Source organism: Falco biarmicus, chromosome 1 (assembly GCF_023638135.1).
Source record: "Falco biarmicus isolate bFalBia1 chromosome 1, bFalBia1.pri, whole genome shotgun sequence".
Taxonomy (NCBI): domain Eukaryota; kingdom Metazoa; phylum Chordata; class Aves; order Falconiformes; family Falconidae; genus Falco; species Falco biarmicus.
In genome coordinates, this window is record NC_079288.1 from 465,833 (window position 1) to 490,248 (window position 24,416).

The 24,416-nt window shown below is 54.7% G+C and overlaps 2 protein-coding genes across 9 annotated transcripts in view; one reads left to right on the plus strand and one right to left on the minus strand.

The window, feature by feature from the left end:
• Window positions 1-6,516: 6,516 nt before the first annotated feature.
• On the minus strand, window positions 6,517-9,019 carry SOCS3 (suppressor of cytokine signaling 3). Its single transcript, XM_056326658.1, has 2 exons — window positions 8,924-9,019; window positions 6,517-8,441 (listed from the first exon to the last, which is right to left on the minus strand). The coding sequence occupies exon 2, from the start codon at window positions 8,372-8,374 to the stop codon at window positions 7,745-7,747; it is 630 nt and encodes a 209-aa protein (XP_056182633.1). The 5' UTR covers window positions 8,375-8,441; window positions 8,924-9,019; the 3' UTR covers window positions 6,517-7,744.
• A 1,416-nt stretch (window positions 9,020-10,435) lies between these two features.
• Window positions 10,436-24,416, plus strand: part of PGS1 (phosphatidylglycerophosphate synthase 1) — a 34,330-nt gene continuing 20,349 nt past the window's right edge. For 3 of the 8 annotated variants that reach the window (XR_008821161.1, XM_056334090.1, XM_056333969.1), the window contains exons 1-7: window positions 10,441-11,186; window positions 15,956-16,145; window positions 17,272-17,349; window positions 18,451-18,550; window positions 19,267-19,456; window positions 19,816-19,994; window positions 20,913-21,446. Coding sequence is in view for 4 of the 8 variants with exons in the window: in XM_056334090.1 (XP_056190065.1) it covers window positions 10,825-11,186; window positions 15,956-16,145; window positions 17,272-17,349; window positions 18,451-18,550; window positions 19,267-19,456; window positions 19,816-19,994; window positions 20,913-21,446 (1,633 nt within the window). In the remaining 4 variants the exon portion in view is untranslated. Of the gene's footprint in view, window positions 11,187-15,955; window positions 16,146-17,271; window positions 17,350-18,450; window positions 18,551-19,266; window positions 19,457-19,815; window positions 19,995-20,912; window positions 21,447-24,416 lie in introns of all 8 variants that reach the window. The other 5 variants (XR_008821206.1, XR_008821191.1, XR_008821188.1 and 2 more) reach the window with 4 other exon arrangements.

Consider the following 24,416-nt stretch of genomic DNA (forward strand, 5'->3'; position numbering starts at 1 on the left):
CTCACCGCTCCAAGTTCTCCCTGCCACTTGGGTGGCTGGAGCATCCTGGTGCCAGCAGCTCCAGCTCAGCACCCCAGGAAGGCTGTGTGGGTGCAGGGGCTACCACGGTGCAGAGAGGCTTCTGAGTGCCTGCCAGGCTGCAGCTCCACTCCCTGGAGCTACATGGCTGGGGATCCCCAGTGCTGCGGGCTCAGCAGGCACCCCCAGGCACCAGGGCCCTTGTGGCCACACCTGTGTGCCAGGCTGTGCCAGTGACAGGAACTCCTGGGGCGGGCCCTTACCGTACCTCACACCTCGCTCTGCAGCCCTTTATTGCCCTGCCTTGGCTGGCTGCCCGGCAGCACGGTGTGCTGCCAAGTCTTCATGCCAGGTGGTTTATCGTGATCCCATGGCGCTGGACACCAACTGGTGTTGGCTGCCAAGGATGAACAATGTAATTGCTGGAATTACAGTAAAGTGCTCCCATTCCCACTCATTAAATGCTGAATCGGGGCCCTTGGGTCCTTGCAGGGAACATCTGCTCCAGCTGTGCCCTCTGCCAGCCACACGCCCTGTCCTTGCCCAGCATGGTGCTGCCTCCACCCATTGCCCCCAGCCTGGCCGGCTCAGGCTGGAGCTGCTCTCTGCTGATGGGCCCTGGGAGCTGTGGGACAGCCCCACCAGGCTTATGGGGACATTTGGGGCCCCTGGCATCGTGCAGCGGTGGGGAGGGGGAAGGCACGCAGGGCTGGACTGGGAGCAGCAGCGCCAGCCCCATGGATGCAGAGTCCCACATCCAGCAACCCTATCCCCAGCTGCGTGTGCAGTGTTGCCACCGCCTGCTCCTGCACTGGGGCCGAGGCCAGGGCTGATGCGAGGCCAAGGGATGCTTCAGGGCTGGGGTTTGGCACCTGCCCACAGCTGCTCTGCCAGGGTCATCCAAGGACTCTGCACTATGCTGGGCAAACACACCAAAGGCAGCTGGCAGCCTGCTGCCCGGAGCACCCATGGGGACCTCCCATGACATGCCATCGGCATGCCTGTGCCCAGCGGTGACCACAGCCAGCAGCAGGTGCCTTGCCACTCCCTGCAAATGCAGGTGCAAGAGCAGTGCGGGCCAGGGCCTGGGTCACTGGTCAGGGAGCAGGAGACGGCTGACCCAGGGGAGGGTGCAGGATGGCGTCTGCCCATGTGCCAGCATTCTCAGCCCACCCTGGACATGGCCCTCCTGGGATGACACTGGTGGCGCTTGGCAGTGGGACCTTCCAGCTCCGGTGCAGGGGCACATCTGGGGCTGCAGGACATGGCCCACTGCTGTCCACCCACCCGGCAGCCCCGGCGCTGGGCTGCTGCTTCCTCTGCCTTGGCTGTGTACCCAGCTGCGGGACGGAGCAGGGGGGTCTGTGGCTGCCATTGCCACAGCAACGCGGCTTTGTTTGAAACCTTCCTCTGAAATGTCAAGCTTTTGGGTTCCAGCTGCTGCTGCTGGGATGAAAACTTCCTCTCAGGCTGTGGAAACACACTGGGGTGGGTGTTTCCACTCTGAGCATCTGCCTCCATGTGAGCAGCAAGATCTGTGCCCTGTGCCGTGGCTGGTGGCTGTAGGGCACCGGGCTGAGACCTGGGCAGGCGCTGGAGTGGGCAGGGGCAGCGGGGTTGTGGGAGAGGCTCGTTCCTTGCAGGGTCCTGGGGTGAAGGGTCTGCATCTCTCAGTGCTGGCTGGGAGGGCAGCAGGACCCCCGGCCCAGCTGATGGGTGAGGGGGAGTGATGGGCTGGTGGATGTGGCTGCTGGGTGGTGGGGCCAGGGCAGCGCAGCCTCGCAGAGCTGCTGATGGAAGAAGTGAGGAATCGGCAGCTGCTGGCTCCCTCTGAGCTGACTTTGGATCTGGCTGGAGAAGCAGCAACAGAGAGGGGTTTCCATGGGGACGTACACAGGCATCCCAAAATACACCCTGGCTAGGGCATGGGGGTCCCACTGCAGCCCTGCACTCCCCGCCTGCTCACAGCCCTGCTGGGGCAGGGAAGAGCCAGGGGCCAAGCCAGGCATGCAATGAAGGGGCTCAGGGCAGCCCCCGTGCCTCCACCAGCCACCAAGGCTCTGCCTCCTTTGTGCCAGTGGATGGGTGACCGCTGGCTGAGCTCCTGCCACGGCCAGGGATCTCATGCCACCCCACAGGGCCAGGCTGTGTGCACCTGCCCGGGGCAGAGGGGCAAGACCAGGGGATGCTGTGGGACCAGGGGACTTCCATGGGCCCCGGGGATGTCAGACTGCAGGGCTGCACATCCTTGCCTCTCCTCCAGTGCGGGCAGCCATCACTTGTCCCAAGCCTGCAGCCAGGGCAGCCGGTGCCAGCCTTGGTCTGTGCCGCAGATCCTGAGCTTGTTCTTCCCGGCAGCATGCTGGAGAGCAGATGTCTCAGTCCCTGTTCCCAGCCATCCCCCTGGCCCACAGAGGAATTGCCATGTAGGAAGCAGGTGGTGCCATTTACAGTAAGTCCCCAGCTGCTGCACAGCCCTTTCCTGCATCCTACTGGGAAACGTGGCAGTGGATGTGGGAACGTCCTGGCGTTGTAGAGCTGAGGCAGGAGGAAGTGGGCGAGGGGTGTGCCACGAGGTCGGGGTGTTTGTGCTGAGCTCCCTGCCTAGTTCTGCCACTGTGGCAGCTGTTGGTGCTGCTGCTCACTGCCACCTTCCTCGGGTGGCGGCCGAGTCCTGGGTGCAAGGACAAGAGAGGCTGGTGGGTGACCAGCCCCTCGGGTGACAGCCCAGCCAGCCCAAGGGGACACCCATCGGGTGCCCCATGGGGTGCCACCTCCCTCCCACTGAAGACTGTGGGTCATGCCTGTCCCCACGGCCAACTGGTCCCATGGGATCTCTTGGATGGGCCAGCACGGGGCCAGCGCCTGCACTGCAGCCTGCCCTGCCTGCACATCCTGCCTGCAGGGAGCCGGCAAGGCCCAGGTGGGACAAGAGCGTTCCAAGCTGGAAGGTCCCCTCCTGGCATCGCTACTGCTCCTGTGAGGGGACGGGGCTGCTCTCCACACACTAGTGGCTGAGGACAGGCTGCTGGTCCCAGTGTGGGACTGGGGTGCCCTCGTGAGTCTGTGCTGCTCCCCAGGGATGGCCTCTGGCTGTGCCCGGCCGGGCTTTGCCGCACAGCTGGGGTCCCTGCAGCAGAGCAGTGGTGCCCTGCTGGCCTTGCCGGCTGCCGTTCTGCCTGCCCCCCTGGGGCTCTCTGCCTGCCACAATCACAGGCTGCACTTGTTTCCTGTTTTTGGGTCTGCAGATGCTGGTACGCAGCAGAGCAGGTTTCCTGCACCCCCTGACCCCGCAGCATTCGGGTTTGCCACCCTGGCGGACACTTTCTTCTCATGCCAGTGATGCGCCAGCAGTGTGGTGGGAAGCATTGGTGGCTGCCCTGTGCCCCTGTGGGGAGGATCTGGGCAGGGCAGGGGGTTCCACAGGCAGCAGGGGAGCTGCCTGTCCCTGCCTGACCACCCTCCTGTGCCTCAGTACCTTGGTGGGCTTTCGTGTGGCCCTGTTCATGCTTGCCTTGCTCCACACAGCCACCATCGCAGTGTGGAGGAGGTGGTGGCACTGGGGACAGGCTGTGCTTACAGCTGCTGTGAGTTCTGCTGGTTTTCAGCCTGTGGCTCCCATGCTGCCTGGAGAGGTTTGTGAGCCAGAGGTCTCCCCACCTGGGAGGCAGCTGGGAATGAGCCAGATCCCACAAGCTGGTCATGCATGGGTGCACAGGGCTGCAGTCACCTAAAGGTGTAGTCACACCAGGTTTGGGTTGTTTGTGCTCAGAGCAGGTGAGCGGAGCTTTTGGCTGACCTGACCCATCCCATGCCATGCCATGCCATCCCATCTCATGCTATCCCATGCCATGTCATGCCATGCCATGCCATGCCATCCCTTCCTATTCTGTCCTGTCCCATCCTTTCCTTGCTGGTGCCAGCTCAGCCCCAACACAGAGGAAAGCCTGTAGGTGGCTTCAGCCTCCAGCTGTGTGCTGCCCGTCCAGCGCCGGGAGGACAGGGCCCACGGCCACTGCCCAGCACAGGGTGTTGTGCCAGTGCCAGTGCCTGTGCTGACACTGGTGCCTGTGTGGTGCCTGGTCCATCCCAGTGCTGGTGTGGCACAGCAAGGAGACTAGATGCCCTACTTAGCTGCTGGGTTACCTGGCTTGGCTCACTGTGGCTGCCTCTGTGCTCGCTGCCAGCTGGTCCTCAAGCTGCCCCAAGTCCCCCATTGGGGGTGCTAGCTGACTGCCGGAGTGCTCCTGGCCAGGCGGGTGGGAGCTGGGGCCTCAGGGTGAGCAGGGCTGCAGCACCTGCTCAGCCCCAGCTCAGTGGGCAGCCTCACTACACCTGCTTGGTGCCCGACCCCAGGAGACATGGAGTGGACGGAGCTGTGGGACAGCAGTGTCCTAGTCCCGCTCTTGTTGCCCCATTTGCTGTCCAGCTCCGGGCACTGCCATGCAACGTAAAGGTCTAACCACAGCTGAGAATGCCTTCCCCATCCAGGAAGCCTCTGTGGGGGTGAGCTCAGCTGGCCCCGGCCCCAGCCGCAGGGCAGAGGGGAACTGGCTGCCTGTGACATGCTCGATCGGCCACTTACGAAACATGGGGCCAAGTCCGCTCGGCTTTTCTGGAGAAGGCGAGAGGTTTGTGAAACCTTCAGCAGGGATTTGCCCACTGGCCGCCGCGTCACTGCTGCTGCAAGGTTGGGTTTATTCCAAGAAACCCGTGGGGTTGGCGGAGCTTCCCGGACTCTCAACTCAGCAGTGGGTTGCAGCATCGCTGCGGCCTGAGCAGGAGGGAAGAGGCCCCCGAACAGCAGCGCAGACACCCGGGGCCCTTTTGGGAAGCGGCAAACCAGAGCTGCTCCCACAGGGATGGGGGAGCTGGGCTCTGACCGGGGGTGCTGGGCAGGGCTGCTGCAGGCACCCTGCTCTGCCCCACCGTGTGGCGCTGCAAGCCCCCTCACTCTGCCAGGGGGTGCTGGGGTGCTGAGCCCCCCCAGCCCCCGGTTCTCCATCCCCTCCTGTGCCTTGTTCTGCCCTGCGAGGCTCCAGGCGCCTCCCTGGGTGCTGTGAGCGCTGCAGGGGCAATGCTCCCTGCCTGCCGGGGGCTGCTCTGCCCCGCGGTGCTGCTCCCACCCAGTTCCCTGGCATGGGGCTGGGAGTCACCGGTGCTGCCAGGAGCCCTGACGTCGGGGATGTGCCTCGGCAAGGCCTGGCGGGTGGCCACCCGCGCACATGGACATTCTTCACATAGCTCTGGCGGGTGCCTGGGCAGGCTGCATGGCGCTTCCTGGCAGCCTGTGAGCCACAGCCCCAGAGAGCAGCACCAAAATAGATGCTGGGACCATGCCGTGCCTGTGGCCTGAGTGGGCACATTTGCCATCCCTCTGCTCCAGGGTGAATCCTAAGGGAAGCCTTTCCCTAGCAGCTGGGGTTCCCTGGGCCCGAGCACAGTGCGTGATGCCTGGCACAATGCCTGACACAGTGTGGGGCTGGGGGTGCTGTGCTGGAGGGGCTGTGCAGCACAGGGTGCCTGGGCACAGCCTGCTCCTCGCTGCCCGGGGCTCTGTGGGGTTGCAGGGGGCTGGACCTCTCCCAGGAGTTTCCCCTACTCCCCCTGAATGCAGCTCTCCAGCCAGGCACCTCATTCCCCTCCAGGCAGCCTGAACTGCAGGTTCATTCCCATGGCTGGTCCACTCTGAAGAAGGCAAGAGTAGTGGGCCAGGTGCTCCTGGGGGCTGGAAGACCCCTGGGGGAAATCCTCTCCCTCCTCCTCCTTTTGTACCCTTGGGCATCTGCTCCGGTCCTGGCTGGGGTCTGATGGGTGGGGGTCTGCACAGGACAGCCCTGGGACAGAGCTTTTGACTCTGTATTATGCAGGTGAGCAGGACCTCAGCTTCCCTGCTTAACCCTCTCTGCATTCCAGCTTAACCCCTCCTCCCGAGCCTGCTGCACCTGCAGCAGAAGCGCCACAAACCCTTTTCTACCCCAGTGCCTCTCAGTGTCCTGTTCGCGGAGCTCTTCACTCATCATGCACCACCTCCACCTTCCCCTCCTGAAAGTGGGCTGGGGGCAGGAGGGGCACGCTGCAGAGCATGGCATGCGTGCTGAGAGGGCTGCACTCTGAGCTATGCCACGGGCCAGTCTTGGCCACCAACTTGGCTCCTCCAGGCCCAGGGCGATGGGCCGTGTCCCACCATCCAGGGACCATTTGCAGCTGCACCATGCTCCTGAAGCCAGGAGCAGAACCCATCCCCGCAGTGCCTTGTGGCTTGGCCCGGTAAGCAACTTGCAGGGCTTAGACATACCTGAGCGCTGGGACAGTGCTTATGCACGCCGGGCTGTGAGTCACTGCGGTGGGATCACCCTGGCACAGCGAGCAGCTCCAGGAAGCCAGTGCTTATGTGGTGTAAACACTGTCCCGGCGTTGCAGCAAGGGCAGCATCCAGGGAGAGACATGTATTATTGCCAGGGGTCTCAAGCAAGCTCAGGGGTGCAAGGGAGAAAACAAACCAGATCTGAGGTTTTTAATTAAAAAATAGTGCTCTTTATTATAAATTATGGAAACATCTCCCTTTTGAATATAAATATAAATAATATGTGCAAAGTTTCATCTGAGTTTTGTTTTGGTTGAATTTTCAAGCATGTTTTTGCTCAGCCCTCGAGGCTGGAGGTGAAGATGGAATCTTTATAAAAGACAGTGATTCACGTTGGCCTGTAAACATCCCTTCGGTTAAAAAAGAAATAAAACTTTAAAAAGCCAGAAAAACCCAACCACTTCTCCAGGCAGACGCAGAAAAGCACTTGCAAGACGATGTGCTCCAGGGGATATTCCTGCCACGTTCCTGCAGGAATCGGTGCCCCCACAGAGCAGTGTGGCCAGGGTCTGTGGGAAGCAGCCAGGCAGAGGAGGGGTGCAACGCTCGGGGTAATGGTCCAGCAGCAGCACCAGGTCCTCAGGGTGTGCCTTGCAAACGTAGTCTTGCTGGACTTTCAGCAGTGATGGGACACGCTGTTTCCCCTCTGGCTTCATGACTTGTCACCGGACTGTTATCACTCAACGTCACCAAATGATGTGCAGTGACCCAGACCATAGGGCAGGGAGAATATTAAGGCTAAGTCCCCTGGAAAATAGCAACGAGGGGGAAAGGCAGCGACCTGGTGTGAAAGGAGCTTCCACCCACAAGGAGGCAGCAAGAGGTAAAGTACAGTACGGGCAAAAACCACTTTCCCCTTAAAACTGAGGAAAAGCGATCAGGCACTAGCTGGACTCAAGTGCTTTCCATTCTCTAGTGGTAGAAGGGGCTCTTGCCAGGACACTCCCCAGGTGTGGTCCCACCGCAGCAGCGGGGATGTGGCTGCCGGGGTGCATATCGCTCTGCGCCACGGGTGCCATCCTGGCTGCCCCAGCCCACGGGGGCTTTGCCAATGGGCTCTCCCCGGCCGTGACGGGGAGGCCTCTGCACTGGGTGCACTGTAACATCCACAGCCCGACCGGAACAGTCTCCTTCCCCATGGAGAGGGCATGTCACGCTTCCTCAGGGGGTCTCCCCCCAGCACCAAGGGTGCCAGGCAGTGCTGGCTGCAGCCACAGCCCATGGTGGCTCGCTCCAGTCCCCCTCTCCCTTTGCCAGAGGGAGAGGCTTGGCGAGCCCTGTGAGTTCCCGTGCTGGTGGGGTGTTGTGCCTGTCCCCTGCTCTTGTGCTTGTAGCGTGTAATCTCGCTCCGCTGGTCCCTTAGAGAGGGGCATCGTACTGGTCCAGGAACTCCTTAATGGGAGCCGGCAGCTGAGTCATCTTCTCGTAGGAGTCCAGGTGCCCGTTGACAGTCTTGCGGCAGAGGTGCTGGAGGGTGGAGACGCTGGAGGAGAGCGGGCGGCTCAACACCAAGGGGATCTTCTCACCACCCGAGTAGATGTAGTAGGTGCGCTTGGGGTGCAGGCCCCCCCCTGGCTGCTCGGGGACTGCACAGGGTGCGGGTGGCATGTAGTGATGTACCAGCTTGAGCACGCAGTCGAAGCGGGGCACGGGCTGGCTGCTGCGAGGGTCGCTCTGCAAGGAGAAGCTGCCTCCCTCGCACTGGATGCGCAGGTTCTTGGTGCCAGACTCTGTCTTGACGCTGAGGGTGAAGAAGTGCCGCTGGTCCGAGCTGTCCCTGATGAGGAAGGTGCCGGCCGGCTCGGTGCTCAGCAGCAGGTTGGCCTCACCGCCCGTCACCGTGCTCCAGTAGAAACCGCTCTCCTGCAGCTTGCGCACGGTGTTCACCACCAGCTGGTACTCGCTCTTGGAGCTGAACGTCTTGAGGCGCAGGCTGGTGTCGAGGGGGCGGCTCATCCCGGCGGCGGGGAACTTGCTGTGGGTGACCATGGCGCAGGGAGCCAGCTTTGCGCGCTCGGGGTGCTGCTGCCGGGAGCAGCTGCTGCTACACCATCACCTGCGGCGGAGACGGCAGTGAGCCACGGCACCCCCGGAGCCCGCCTCTCCCCTCCCGGGAGCGCCGGCACCCCCGCTCCCTGGCTATTGCCCTCCTGGGGGCACTGGTATCCTCGGTCCCGGGCCACCACGCTCCCGCACGGGGCACCGGCACCCCCCGAGCCTGGCTCTCCTCTCGCCGGGCAGCACTGCCTCCGCCGGTCCCCGGCTGTCTCACTCCCTGCGGGGACACTGGCATTCCCGGCCCCCAGCTATTGCCCTCCCAGGGCACCGGTATCCCCGGCTACCACCCTCTCCAGGGAGCGCCGCACCCCCCGCTTCTCGGCTGTTGCTCTCCCGGAGCACCGGCATCACCGGCTATCCCACTCCCCGGGGAGCACCGGCATCCCCGGTGCCGGGCTACCCCTCCCGGTGGGACAACCCGGTCCCGCTTCCCGCTCTCGGCGTCCTGTCCCGTCCCTCCCACCGCGGGCAGCGCCGTACCTGGGGCGCGGGTGCCGGAGCCGGCCTCGGCGGCGGCAGTACAGTGGGGCCAGTGCACGGGGGCGGACGGGCGGCGGAGCTGCCAGGGCCGCCCGGGGAGGCTTCTTATAGCGGGCGCAGAGCCCGCCCTCGGGTTCCTGGAACTGCGCGGCTTCTTGTAACGCTCCCCGGCGCCCTGCCGCCGCCCCGCCCGGCCCGGCCCGCCGCCAGCCACCGCCGGCCCATTCCGGGCAGCGCGGCCGCCCCCTCCCGCTCCCCTTCACGCTCTTTCCTTCTAAGAAGAGGAGAGTCCCGGCCGGCCCGGCCGTGCCCCCCCCCGCCCTCCCCGCCGGGAGAACCGGCTTCGGCTTGGCTGGGCTGCCCCGAGCCGGGCTGCGGGCCCCCCCCGGCAGAAGGGCTGCAGCCCCCGGGGCCGCGGGACACTCGCATCGGGGTGGGAGTGCTGCCGGCGGGTGGCCACCGCAGAGGGCGGCAGCTGGGGAGCGGGAGTGCCCCGGGAGGTCACTGCAAAGCTGCCCCTGCCTCTGCTGGGGGGCACCCGGATCCCATCCAGGCAGAAGCACGGGCTTGCCCCGACAGGGTGGCTTGGGCCTGGCTGGCAGGGTGCACCAGAAGGGGGCTGCCGCGATATGCAGTGGGGCAGTGGGTTCAGCATCCTCACATCATGTGCCTTTATTTCGAGTACAACACGCCAGGCTGCTGCCAGCATCTTTGGAGCCCTGCTCCCGGGCAGCCATGACCCATGAGGGTGGCAAGGGACAGTGGTGGCAGTGGCTCCAGCGGTGCCTGTGGCCAGCAGCTGGGGACCGCACTGGCTCTGAGAGCAATGGGATGGTCCATGCGCTTGGGGCTTTGGCACTGGGCATGGCAGAGGGCAGGGGCCGAGGCGCCTGTCTGCAGAGCCGTTGCATGTTGGTGGGCAGCTGCTGCAAGGTCGAGAAGCCGGGGCCCTCCTTCCCCTGGCTGGGTGCCCTCCAGGCGGGTGCGGGCTCTGTCCCGCAGGGATTTCCTCATCCCTTTGCCCTGCCTTGGGTCTGGCAGCTGGAGCTGGCAGCCACGGTGCCAGTGCCCTGGGAGTGCAGCGTGTCTGGCCTAGCTGAATGGGCAGAGATGGGGGACCGGGGCCCCCCTTCCCCACCTGGTTTCTCTGCATTTTCGTTTGGCAATTGTTAAGTTTCAACCTCAAAACCAAACCACACTTTGTCAGTGGATTTTATTTTAAATAGTTTAATTTGCCCTGGAGGAGCTGCCACCGCCGCTGCTGCCTCTGCCAGTCAGGAATAAACACCAGAAGAGCAGTTCTGGGAAGTGAGGCTGCGGTGAACCAGCTGGTCTGAAATGCAAACGAGCTCTGGAGCTCTGCCTGAGGCAGGAGTGGTAAAACCCGGGGGAAGGGACGGGGAGGGAGGCTCCGGCCGGGGGGCGGCGGCTTCGTGCCCACCCCCCCCCCCCACCCCCCCCATCCCCCCGCAGCGGGACGGGCTTCCCGCAGCCGGGGCTGGGCGGCAGCACTGCGGCTCTGCCGGCCACAGCGGCGGGATCCCCCCCGGGGCTCCGCCTCGCCCTGCCCGGTGCGGGAAGCCACGGGGACACGGCGGGGACCCTGTAGCTGTAGTCCCCGGGCCGGGGGAGAGGCTGCCGGGACGGCGAATAGCGGTTCCGCCGCGGGAAGGAGCCGTGCCCTTCCCGTGGGAGTCGGCCGGGGCCGGGGATGAGGCGAGGGAGTCGCGGGGGGGCTGACGCTGCCGGGACGGCGGTCAGGTTCGCGGGGCTCGGGCAGCGCCTTCCCCAGCGAGGACGTCCCACGTGGGCGTGGGGAGACCCTGGCCAGTGAGCCCCCCCCAGCCCTCCCCCGCGCCCCCGCTGGCAGCACCCTTTGCCTTGGGAGCCGCCTCGACACGATGGGGACCGGCAGCCGCGGCGAAGCACGGCGGCCTGGGCGCGGCGGATACGGCGCTGGGCCGGTGGCCGCGCCGGGGCACCCCGGCAGCAGCGGCCTCGGGCCGGGTCAGGCCGCCTCGCTAGAGGGTCCCGGCCAGGGGACGGCCGCGGGCGGCCCGGAAGCGGAAGCGCGGGGCGGGCGCGTTGCCATGGCAGCGGCCGGAAGCGGAATACCCACGGGGCTGATGGCGGCGGCGGCGGGGGGCGCGGCCCTGTGGCGGCGGCTCTCGGCCTGGCTGCCCCGGGGCCGCCTGGGCCTGGCCGCGCTACTCGGCCGCCTCTCCGACCGCTTGTCCCGCGGCCGCGACCGCCGTGCCCGCAGGTAAGAGCAGCGCCGAACCCAGCCCGGTCCTCCCGGCGCGGCGGGCGGGGGGGGGGCGCGGGCGCTCCCGTGGCTGCGGCCGGGCCGCGGCGGGCGGGAGGCCGCGACCGCCTCCGCTGTCGGCCTTGCGTTATCCGGAAAGGCCCGGGCGGGAAGCGCGCTGTCCCCTCGCTCGTCGCTTCTCCTTTCTGGGCGCGGTGCTGCCCGGGGGGGTTCTGCTCCCTCTGTGTCCGACCAGCCCCGTTGAAAAGGCAGCTGAGGCGCGGGAAGCGCTGTCCCTGCCGGTAAGGGACCCCTCGGCTTCCCCCGGGCCCGGCGGTTTCGCAGAAGCAGTTGCCATTTTCCACAGTGAATCAGCTGCGGAAGAGGCTGGTCAGGGTTGCGGCTCATCCTGCTCCTGAAGCTTGCGTTAGGCTGGCACTCTGCTCTAGCTGTCTGTTTGCCCATGGGACAAGAGGTGGACTTGATCGCTGCCTTTTTTTTTTTTTTTTTTTAATTTACTTTAGTCTTTCTTTCAGGTGCTGAACGATGTTATGCATTTGCTAGGCATCGCTTTCCACCTCAGCTATGGCAGGTGCCGGTCAGCTGCCAGAGTGGCATTGGCGGGGTTTTGGGTGTTAGGCAGAACCCACCCCAATGGGTGACCGTCCATGGATGGCGAGATCCCCCCCCACTCCCCATCAGAAGAGAGATGAGAACAGTTCTCAGTCCCATCTGTGCTGGGGCTGCATCTGGCATGAGAGAGGTGTGGGGGGAAGAGGGCTGTGCTTTCCTGAGGCAGTCACCATTAACGCTGGAGCAGGTGAATGATCAAACTGTGTGCAGAGGGTGTTTTCACCCTCGTTTTAAACTAATCTGAGTGGGCTGTTGCAGGAAGGAACGGGCCTTCATTCCTCTTCCTGACATCCCCCTTGGGCAGCCGCACAGTGAGGCACAGTGAGTGGGATCCAGGAGCTGACTCTGAAAATTGCTCAAACTCCCCTTCCTTTCTGTCCTTCCCCGAGGTGCAGAAAGGATGGGGAATGCGCAGCTGCAGGGGGGTGGGTCTGCCCTTCTTGATGCCAGACCAGGCGTGTGCTGTGCCAAAGGGAATGCACAGCTGCAGCCTCGGACTGTGGTTCCTCCAGTCAGTCGTTCCGTAGCTGTGCTCCCCTGAACAGCTTCTCCTCTCCTGATTTTTGCCACTGCGCTGCTGCCTTGGTTTCGCTGGTGCTGCTACTTTTTTGGGGCTGTGTGATCAGGCATGCAGTTCTGCTAAAGACAAAACATTGAAACTGGAGATTATTATCTTTCTGTAGAACCGTGTCCTGATCGGAACTGTGTCGGAAGTGATCAAACAAAATGCTTCAAAGGAGTCTTCAAAAACAAGTTTTTCCCCCCTGGTCTTTAGGCATCACTTTGCATTGTACTTGGTAAGAGAGCACTGGAAGGATTCTGTGTTTTGTTTTAGCTAGTACAGTGCCTCATACAATCTTCTGCATGAGTTAAACTTATTTTTGTAAAGGTGGCATCTCTTGTATCATGGCATGCCTTCACTCTCCTTTTCCCTCTGGATGGTAGATGTGCTGTTGTCTCAGAGCCCTGCGTTAGCCCATGTTCTGCTGCATGTTCTGGCTTAAGCCAAGGAAATTATTTTCAAAACTTCTCATTTGTCAGTGTTTTTAGCATAGGTAAATTCCTAGACTGAGCCCTGGAAAGAGACAACAGAATTAAAAGACCAGCAATCTGTAATCCCCCTGTGTGGGTGACGTATGCGTGGGTGAAAGGACGGCACTGTATCCTGCAGTTTCACTTCGCCTCTGGTTCTGCAGATGAGGTTTTACAGTGAGTAAGAGTGTTTCAGCTCCATCATGAGCATCATGAGTTTGTGGACCAAAACCACAAGTTTTAAAAATAGAACAACAAAAAAAATCCCTTGTTTATATTTAGGGTCAACTTTTTTATGCAGGAAAGATTTGAGGTAGTTCCTTCTAGTTCTTTTTTCTCTTTCTGGTTAATTTGATGACGTGGAGTACATGAGAAGGATCTCCCACCCCCCCACCCCGCCTTCTGTTTCTCTGAAAGCTGGTTTGTCAAAGTATGGAATTTTGATGATTTCTTCGTAATGTTACATGGTTTCTGATTGTTGTGTGTGCACAGTTGAAAGGATTCTGTTGTGCTTGGGTACTCGCTTGAGCTATTTTCGGTTACTGGTGGGTAGAAGCTGCTGCTTCGATAGGTGATTGCTGTGCCATTGTTAATGTTATTTGGAGCAAAATACTGATTTATTTGATAATTATAAAAACCTTAGGCTATCAACACTAAATAAGCTCTGAAAGTTCAGTATTGAATTAAAAGATCAAACAGTGTAGATACACTGTAAATTGCATAGGCAATAAAAAATCCAGAGTATAGAAATTGTGGATATCAATACAAGCATAGAATTGATCTGAAGGCTCAAACCAAATAGCGCTGATGACGCAGATTGGTTTTGCTCCCTCAGCAGCACCAGGAAAGAACCGCTTGAATAGCGCCTAGTCTAATCCATAAGCCTGAAACGTTCAACCACATAGAGTGAGGATGCAGTTTAACTTGCAGTTTTCATGCTCTGCCAGAAAGTGGTTTCTTGGAATCATGTTTCTGGAAAGTGGCTTCTCGGCCACTGTACTGGCTTCTGGAGGTATAATTGGCCAGGATTGACCAATGGAACAAATATGGAAAATACTTATCTCCTCTTGCTGATAAATTGTTAACATAAAATGCATAAAATTTGCCACTGTTCCTTCACTGGGACTAATTCCAGAGAATGTAATTTGTAATCTGCAGGGCTAGGTTGCAGCCCCAACTTTGTTATTGCTCTGCAAGCTGTATACGTTGTTGTTTTTTAAAAAAGTATTTTTGGGTGCTAGTCTGAATTCACATAGCTCGATCTTCCTTGTTCTGTTTTGCTATGCTCACTTGGTGGTAACATAGCAGTGGGTCTCCGCTCCCTGTGTGCGGCTTGTGCCTTGAGATGGCAGTTGAGCAAAGATGCACAAAGGTCCTGCTCAGGTTCTGTAAAGATGGGCTATAATGTGCTTGAAAAACAGATTTCTTATATTTTTCTACTTTGACTTTTTAATTTTTTAAACATCTTCTATGGAGTATTTCAATTGTTTTTAACAGCCTTCTATCGGTAATTTGTATAACTTCTGGGTACCAGGTCTTAGCCTGGTCTACATGATCTGTTGAAACCCGCCATCCTAGGAATTCTTGCACAGATTGACTCAGATTTCTGTTGTGATGAATAGTCGGTGACAAGTTAGTGGATTTTCCAGGAAATGCAACTGCCAACTTTTTGGCTTCTGCGTAAGGGTATTCAGAAACCTTGTGAAGATCCAGTGTTTTATCATGAAGCAAATAAGTGAAATCATCTTCCTGGAATCCGTGGTCGTTTGAGCTTTGGATTGTGGTAAAACCTAAAAGTTCCTCATAACAAATTCTGGTAAAGGTCATAATTGAGTTACTTCATGGTACGTGGCAGTGGCAGAATGCATCAGGATTGGTCACAAGATGGTGGCTGCCTGTTGGCCCGAGGGACCTGGTGTTCCTCTGGGAGGAGACCAGCCACCTTGATTCTGTCCTGACAGCAAGTCTGACTCCTGTGAGTAGAATTTGCAGACCGGGACGTTTTCTGTCCAGTTTGGGGATGTAGTTCAGTCCCTTGCTCGTCTGCTCCTGGATCTCACGGGAGTTGCTACTGCTAATTGTGCTGAAATGTGGTTTTGTCATGTGGACAAACTCCTACCAGGAGTTATTGTATGACTTGATGAATTTGCATGCATGAAATCTCCAGGGAAGAGATGCCATTTGCTTCTTGACACCCCCCTAAGCATGACTGTTAGCAGTAAAATGGTTTCTTCCCTGAGTGACTTAAAAGGAATTAAGTTTGTTCTGAAATTTCTTTTTTAAAGCATGAGCTTCCTGCTGTTTCCCTTACAGTTACTTTGAAGTTAGTAAGAGAAGTCTTGACCTTCTTGTAGTGCTTGTGCAGAATGCAAGTGGCATTGTTGTGGAGGGCTACCTCGTATTTCTCAGTTGTGGTTCTTGGCATGTACCTGTTGAAACACACTCAATCCTTTGGTAGCTCGTTCTGTGGGTATGACTTCATTGCTTTTGCTAGGACTTGCACTCCAGCACTGTGTGTTGTAGGTCTTTTTTTGGGTAAGTTTGAGGGGTTTGGTCATTTTTCTGTTTTGTTAGGGAACGTGTTTCCTGCAGCTGTGCTTTTTAAAACATCTTTACCTGAAACAGAAACAACTAATCTTTAGCCCAGCTGAGAACTAAGCTGGATGTGAAAGTGACTGTTGGCTGTGGCAAAGTGGCTGCATGTGATAGACACTTCACAAGTAACTGATTACAGGTGTAGCTGGTATTGCAGCAGCAGTGCCAGGCATCTGAACTGCGGGTGTTTGGGAGAGTTCCATCCTCAGTTTCTTCAGCTTCCAGCATGTTTCTTCTCCTGTGTTCCTGTTCTGATTAAAGTTATTTCCTCTCACCTCCTCTGCCAGCTAGGGGAAGGAGCTGATGGTGTTAAGATCTGCTCTTCCACCTTCTGCCTGTGTTTTTTCTATTTATAGGTTTGGCTTTGGTGATTCAGCTGGGATTAAGGAAAGGGAAAGGCATTTCTGCCATTGTGGATCCTTACAACGTATTGGCTCTGGTGGCAGCTTGCTCTTTACCTGCTTGGAGACTGCTTTTGGGAAGCAAAGGTTCCACTATAAATAATTCCTCTGTCTTTCTTTTCACAGATCATCATGGCTTCTTCTAGCCCCATTGCTTACCCCTCCTGTTCCTGTGATCACAGCCCCACCATGTTTGCTCTGTCCCGAAGGAGCACACAGGTTCCAGTGGATCAGGAACCTGGTTCCAGAGTTTGGAATCTCCAGCTCGCATGTCAAGGTGCTTTCATCCCCAGCTGAATTCTATGAACTCTTGAAGGTAAATTGTGGGTTCCAGGTTGTGGGAATGGGTTTTGGGGGCTGAGAGCTGCAGTGGTTATGGAGAATCATAGACAAGTTGTTAGGAAGGAGCATCTGCAGGTTACTAGTCCAACCTTCTACCTGAAACATGATTGTTGTCAACACCAGGTCAGGCAGGCTTTGTCTAGCTGAGTCTTGAAACTGGCTGAGGATGGAGGTTCTGCCTCTGGGCGAGCAGTTCCAGTGCTGCGCCATCTTAGTAGTTTACAATTTTCTTTCTGTCAGACCTGAACTTTCCAAAGCTGTTTGTGGCTGCTGCTCGGCTGTAACTACCAAGAAGAGTTTGGCTCCGTCATCTTTGTAACTACTCTTCAAGTAGTTGCAGGCTGCAGATCACACCCCCTCAGCCTTCCCTTTGCAATGTGAAACAAGCTCAGCTCCCTTGGTCCCTCCCAAAGGTTTCTTAGGTTGCTACAGCATGAATCCTGTAATACTGCATCTCTTAGGGTAAGTAGTAGGGCTGTGGTGAGAATTTCTTTGTTTAGCTCAGTCACTTCAGTCTTTTCACAATGCACATTTAAAGCAAGTTCCAGTACTTTTGAAACATGATTTTAGATCACCGTGGTGAGCTGTTGGAGAACAAGGCTTGGGTGGGCTACGAAGGCAGCAGCTACCACCCCTTGCGGTGTCAGTGGTGAACACAGGGGAAAGAAGGAGAGTTCTGTAGGCAAAGGTCTCTAGTTCACAGGATGTGATACAAAGGATTAAAGCAGTTGCAGAATGAAAGCTGAGATTGCCAGTACTGATACAATGCCAATGTTGCAGCTACTGCATGGTAACTGCTCTTGTATGTGATAGTTTTAGCTGCAGGGAACGTGTTCCTCAGCTTTCCGGAAAACATTGATTTCTTCCTATATTTTTGGATGCAGCAGTGGTGCTGATGTTGGTCTGTAAGACCTGTGCGTTTTGCATCTTTGCTGTCAGTGTGTTACCCTGTGTCTTCCCTTCTAGAAGGCAAGGGAGACAATGCTATGATTTGGCTAAAGTGATTCTCCTTGGGGGAACCAGTGCTCCTCTGTGGTCTGGATAATTAGCTCGTCACAGAGACTGAGGATGAAGCTGAACTTATTTTCTGCTACTCTCAGGTGCAGATAAAAACAGCCAAGCAGCGAGTGGTCATGGCTTCACTGTACCTGGGGACGGGTCTCCTTGAACAGGAGCTGGTGAGTGTGGAAAGGGTTTGGGAAGGGGAGAACGTGAATGCAGAAGGGAAAGGCCTGCCTTTGCAAAAACCATCCTGTTCCTGCAGGTGCAAGGGGTATGTGTGAGGTGCAATTTGTGAGCTTGTAACCTCCTTAAAGCCTTCCTATAGGGATTCACTTTACATGTGTTTTCTCCTCCCCTTGGGAGTTTTCTCCAGGTTCCTGGCTGCACTTGTGTACTTGCACATAGAGTGGGGGAGGGAGGGATTTGGAAGGGGGGTGCATGGAGTTTTTCTTTAAGCCTAGTACAGAGCCATGGAACTACTGAACTTTTTCATGGGATGAGCCTGGATCTTTCAGACTGTTAGAGGTTACTGGTGTAGTGTTCAAAGGGATTTTGTAGAACTGGGATTACAGGTAATTTTTTTTTCTGGCATTTTTCTTGAACATGATTAAAGTTGTATGTATGTAGTGCTATGTTTTTGTCCTCCATGTACAGTATGCAGATTCAGTATTAGCTTTCTGCCTTTAAGACGGTGGTCAGTTTTGCTTCATGTTGTTTGCCTTTTCTGTTTCCTGTTCTTGCCTCTAGAAGCAAAAGCACTACCGAAGACCTTTAGAGAGAAGCCTGACCTTGGCCAATTTCTTATGTTAGAATGCAAATTTCACAGTAGAATAAAGATGGACAGTGTCCTGTGCAGGGTTTTGCTGGCTTTGTCTGGGCTTGTACACAAGATTTGAATTTGCATGTGACAGCCTTGTAGTTAAGCAATAAAACTGCCTCTGCATCATTTATGAACTCCTACCAAGGTTTTTCTTTGGTAATGCAGGTCTGTGACTTGGGAATGATGTTCAGACTTCTGCTAATATTAATTGCTATTCAGAGGTCTGAAGAATGTGCACTTGTAAAATTGATGCCCTTTCATCTGTTGCTTTTGGCTGATAGGGTAGGATGCCAGTCTGACGGATGCAAAGTCTAAACTAGCAGTGTTTTGCGTGAGTAGGAAAGACTCATACTAGGGTATAGAAGCTTTCATGGCCACCAGTCTCCTGGCTGCTGAATAATTTCCTTATAAAGCTTTATTTGCTTTCTGTAATGAGTAGAGAAATCTGTGTCTGCAGGTGGATTGCTTAGAAGAAACACTGGAGAAATCACTGCAAACAAAAGGATCGTCGAACCTCAGAGTTTCCATTCTTCTTGACTACACCAGGGGATCTCGGGGTAGATATTACGATGCCTTGCTTTCTTCAGAGTCTTAATTTGACAGTTTGGCTGGATAAACTGTTCTTTTTCAGAGAGAGGCTGTCTTGACCAATTGGACCTACTTGCTTAAATCATACACTTTTCGAAACTGGCCTTTTGTATACCAGTTACTACTTGTTCCCAGAAAATCTTCAAGCTGAGCAGCTTGTCTTTGGAAAATAGGTGGTGGGAACAAGAAGAGCTGAACCCTACTCTGTGCAACTTGTGCTTTCTTGCTTAGTTCACTTGTCAGTTCATTTGCCCTTATCCATCATGCTCTCTCATACTTTAATTTTTAAAGGAAAGTGGGATTTGTTGGAAGTAGCAGTAAACTTACTCAGAAACTTTTGGGGTGACTCTTTGTAGAATGTGTTACTAGTGCTAGGTGTGGCTTGATTAAGAAGCTTGAATGGTGTCAGACTTGCTCAGCAACTGTTTCCAAGGCCTATTTATCAGTGAACTTACAGTTCTGGATGTTGATTTCAATATTGACATAGTGCAAATGAAAGAGATTAAAAAAAAAAAAAAAAAGAAAAAGAAAAAAAAAAACAAAAAAGGAAAACACGCTGAGTGCTAGCAGATGGGGTGGATGCTCATTCTGTAACCAGCTTCTAGCTGAGGAGCTGTGGTGCCATGCCATGATGCATTCCCTGTCTGGTGTGATCCTGAGTTGTGAAACTCCTCTTGTCTCCCAGGTAGGAAAAATTCTCGAACAATGCTGATTCCGCTGCTGCAGCGATTTCCTGATCAAGTCCGTGTGTCCCTCTTCCATACCCCAAACCTGCGTGGACTTCTCAGGCTCCTGATTCCAGAGCGTTTTAATGAGACCATTGGACTGCAACATATCAAGGTCTATCTCTTTGATGATAATGTGATCCTGAGCGGGTGAGTCCTGCCTCTTCAGGCCCTTGTACAGTTCATTTAGCTGAGGTTGTGAGGCAAGGTATGCATGCTACCAGTGTTGTCTGAACTTAATTATTTGCATCTGGTCTTTCTGTAGTGATCATATCAGTGCTTTTCTGAGATGGAAGAGCAATGACAGCTCTTCCACATGAGATTCCCACATGAAAGAGAGTCTTTCTCAAAAAGAAAAAAAGAAAGATTTCTTGAGATTCAAAAGGAAATGGCAGATTTGTACTTTAATCTAGTTATATGCAGAGTGAGTTCTCTAACTTGGGCTGGAGTGTTCAGGATCATATGCCTATGCTCTGTCCTGGAACTGAACTCTTCCTCTTTTCTCCTAGCGCAAACCTGAGTGATTTGTACTTCACCAATCGTCAGGACCGCTATGTTCTCCTGCAGGACTCTCCCGAGATTGCAGACTTCTTCACAGAGCTAGTGGATGCAATTGGAGATGTGTCTCTGCAATTACAGCGAGATGATACGGTCCAGATGATGGAGGGGATGGTACATCCGTACCAAGGTAGGAGCAAGTTGTCGTATGTGGTTGGCTGATACGATCCAACAGAGAAGAGCGATAACCGGAGTTAAGGATGACTGTCTGACCATTGTTTACAGACTGTGCAGTGTCCCATTTATGTGCCATCCATTATTGTAATCAAGATTGCTAGAGTTTTGAGTCTGGATCTATTGGAGTGTTCCTGGCACACCGACTATCTATCACTAGCTAATCTGTATCTGGCAGAGTGTGCAAAGGCTAGAAGTTCCTCTGTAACTGTCTCATTGCTTCTTCGTAATTCTGCGCTTATGACCTTAAACAAGAACTTAAATTCCTTGAGAGAGGTTCTTTCTATTTTTTATATTAATGGCTATAATTCTAGGTGTTGTGTGTGTGCGTATTCTGAAAGTTTCATGGATGTAGTGCTGTTTTTGGTAATTAATATTCTGTAGCTGAGTATTCTGGGAATCAAGTGAATATTGGATTAGGAAGACGAGAACAAGCAAGTGTTGGAAGTGGGCAGTGAAGGGCATCTGTCTGTCAGGCTGATTGCATCATAAGTTTTTGTTCTGGCCTTGTGCACTGCTGTGTGATGTAAACTTAGACTGTGGGCAGTAGTTTTATTTTGCATGTTCCAGTTCATTTTTGGTTACCATTTTAGCTTTGCTCTGGTCTTCTCATTGCTCAGTGGATTTTGCAAGCTACTGTTTTCTAAGTTTCTTACCCCTCTTAAAGCTGAATATTTTTCTTCTGCAGTGTAGCTTTTCTAACCTTAAAACATCTGTTTTTGACACTTAGGGAAGAAAGTTGTGTGGTCTTTGTGTTAGCTCCTTTTTGTTCTCTTATTGGTGCGCTGTCAGTTGTTTTTCCTGCTACATAATAGGTGGTGCATAGTTCTCTACCTTTAGGTCTCAAACACAATCTTTTGTGGTTTTCCTGCAGGAGACAAGACTGCTTACTGTGAGATAGCAAATCAAAGAGTCATGGAGGTGATCAACTCTGCCAGGACACGACAAGAACTCCTTCATGCAAAGACTTTCCATAGCAGCCAGCAAGGCAGCTCCCTGTTATCCCAGCAAGGCTCTCAAGCATCTGGGGGTCTGAAACCAGAACCTGACACCTGGATCTATCCCTTAATCCAAATGAAACCTTTTGGGATTCAAATAGATGAGATGGTCACAGAGACACTGCTGACAGAGGCCGAACGGGATGCCAGGATATACCTTACCACTGGCTACTTCAACCTGACACAAGCTTACATGGACCTCATTCTGGGCACTAGGGCTGAGTATCGGATTCTTCTGGCCTCACCGGAGGTGAATGGGTTTTTTGGTGCCAAAGGGGTGGCAGGTGCCATCCCTGCTGCCTATGTTTACATTGAACACCAATTTTACAGTGAGGTCTGCTACCTCCACCAACAGGAGAGGGTCCAACTGCAGGAGTATTCTAGGGCTGGGTGGACTTTCCACGCTAAAGGTAAGATGTCCATTTCCCAAGAGGTCTTGTTCAGAAGGTGTTTGAGACTTGCATATATTTGGATTGTGCAACTAGTTAGGGGATGGCTGGGTGCAGTGTCTAGACTTTCAACTTCCAAAATACTCATCCAAGGTTCAAACAGTTTCTGTAAACCTGGAAGGTATGGAACACTTAGGGGACAGTTGTGCAAAGTTGTGTCTTACCTCTAGATTTCTGATCCTGAATATAGTCCCAGACATTATACAAGAATTGTGTCTGTGGTGATAGTGAGGCAGTGTCTTGATGTGAAACTTGATGTGAAAGAAAAGGAAGCATCTGGATGTATTTATGATCACATTAACAGTTGCGATGCAGTTTCTTGTGTCTGTCTTGCCAGTTTAAGCAATAAGAAGCAATGACTGTGCCAGAGACCCCAGGGCAGCATCTGCAGCAGGAGCAGGAAGGGAGCTTGCTTGTGGTGGCTCCCCAGTGGTCTTGGACACCGCGTTCTCTTGGCAGCAGATCTTGTGAGGATGATGCAGGTGTTGAGGAATGTGTCTAGCTTCTGTTTATGGCATACAGGAAAGTGCAGCATAGTGAATAATGGCACCCATGTGCCTTCTGGTAGCTGGAGGGGAAGTTGCTGAGAAATGAATATTGCTTAACAAGTGTAGCTAATAATAAACAAAAATAATTAATACTGCCATCATAGTCTTCTGCAGAAGACCCCTGATTCTGTCTTGCTTGATAGACTGTGTACAACTGTCACAAGATTCATGCCACCTTGACCAAAGCATGCATGTTTTCCCCTGACTGGTTGCTGCTGGCTGTGTCTCTTAAGTTTTCCTTCAAGAAAATGCACTCCTTGGCAATTATGTTCTGTTTTATACACAATAGTAAGTATTTGATTGCTCAGTAGTAGATTTTGTTAATGCAGATAGCTTAGGAAGTCTACTTAATTGAGGATATTTTTTTTTGAGGACTCGATGCATGTGACACTTCATAAATATCGAGGTTCTTACCGTCTTCCCATGCAGAGGTGCACTAGTGCAGCACCTCACAGAATGACTTGATCTCATGGTCAGGCATGGCGCTCAGCTGAGCTGAGATGGCTTTGCCATGTTCCACAGCATCTTCTGTTAATCTAATCTGCAAGCAGAGCTCTGCACCAGGTCACTGTGTCACTTCCTGTGATGGCTCACAGGTCCCCTAGGACAGCTCTATTCCTGTAAGCAGTACCCAATCTGGCACTAATTAACATGCAAGTTTCCCCAGCCAGGTTTGCAGTCTGCTGAGGGGCATTTCCATTGTTTGCAGCACGTGTCTGATTTGAATGCTGGAAGGATGCAGCCCCTGGGACTCCTGCCTGTTCCTGTTCCAGAGTTCTCCCGTTGATTGTTTAAGGAGACTAGCTGTTAATGATTGTGGGAATGCCTCTATCTGGCCTGCTTCCTGCAGGGCTGTTTGAAAGAAGGTTCAGAGGTGGTAGGGAGAGAAAGTTGCTGAGTAGGCCTTGTCTTGACTGAAGAAAACACACGAGTGTTACTAGGCTGCCTCTATGTCGAAACTACAAACCTTTCTAACAAGTGTTGTACCTCTCCTGTGGTAAGATCGGTAACTCTAGTGCATTAAAGACCTTATCTCAATCCAGGGCAGCTTGAAGGAGGTGCCTGCCTGGCTGGGAAGTCCTGTGTGGCCTGTCTTCCAGGAAGCATGTGCTCAAGCGATGCGTGGTTTGCAGGTTCCCCCTCTTGCTGGGTACTCTTGACTCTGAGTGGGATTTTGTGGTTTGGCATGGATGGAGCTGGAAGGCATAGGCTGCTTTTCCAAGCTACCAAAGCGCATGTGGCAGTCAGTCCCGTTTTGGGTCAGCTGTGCCTTCTAGTGGCAGTGCTTTGGCTACTGTGTGCTCTATGGTGTTCTTTTTGGGAGAGGGACGCAAGACCTGAGCTGTTCAGCAGCTCCCGTGCTCGGCAGGAGGGACAGTCAGAGATGTTTGCTGCCTTCTTTCCATTTCCTCTTCAGAGCGCTGGAAGGATCAGCTTGTAGCTCCTTTCTCTGGCATGCTTTGCCCTTTGGCACATGTTTGATTCACCCGGTTTCCTTCTGCAGGAGTCATCACACTGTGTGTGAGAGGACAGGACAGAAGAGGGAAAAGGGGGAAGCTTTGGAGACAGATGAAGGGCAGTTGTGTACGGAGTCCAGCTCCTGGAAGAGGACATGAGATCCCTGGCAGCAAATAGTGCCCATTAATACCTCCTTCTCAGGCTAAGACAAAAGACACCCTTCAGTCTCCTGTAGGATCTAGCTGATTTACACAAAACACCGTGACTGTTTTGTAAACCCTTCCAGCTCCTTTTGAAACATTTTGTATCCTCATGCACAACTTCCTGCAGTGTGCATTCCCACCAGGGCTACAACTGTCCTTAGGTTTGTTCAGTGCCAGAGCAGTCATAGCAGGGTGCTGTGCAGCCATTGTGCATGTGCGAGTAGGAAACGCAAACCTTTTCAGTGGGAGAGGTGTTTGTGGGTGTAACATCATGAAGCCTACCTGCAGCAGTGCACATCTGTCTTCTGCTGCGTTTCTGGGTGTGGTGGTGTCGGTGACGTGGGGGGTCCCTTCCATGGAGGTGTTGGGTGACAGAATGCCGGGCGGGCAGGTAGCTGTTTGCCCCAAGATAAACCTGCATTACTGCTATTGAATGCTGGCTGGGAAACTGCGCTTCCCCTTTCTGGAAAGGTGAGTCACTGTTTGAGCAGGTCCTGCCAGGTGGCCATAAAGCCAGAGACACTGTAAAGGCTTTAGGGCTGCTGCATGTATGCTTACAAGGAGCGAGGAAGTGTGTTCCTGTAGCTGCTGCCCAGGCAGAGCTGTGGCCCGCTGTTGAGAGCCTTGTGCTGGGGCTGGGCTGGGGCACCAGGCAGCCCCTGGCAGCTGTCCTGTTTGGTGGCTCTCCAAATCTCTGTGCCACTTGGGTGCTTTTTTACTGC

Bases quoted from the DNA above. Each gene is read 5' to 3' on its own strand.
- SOCS3 (XM_056326658.1), bottom strand. From the start codon at position 8,374: ATGGTCACCCACAGCAAGTTCCCCGCCGCCGGGATGAGCCGCCCCCTC.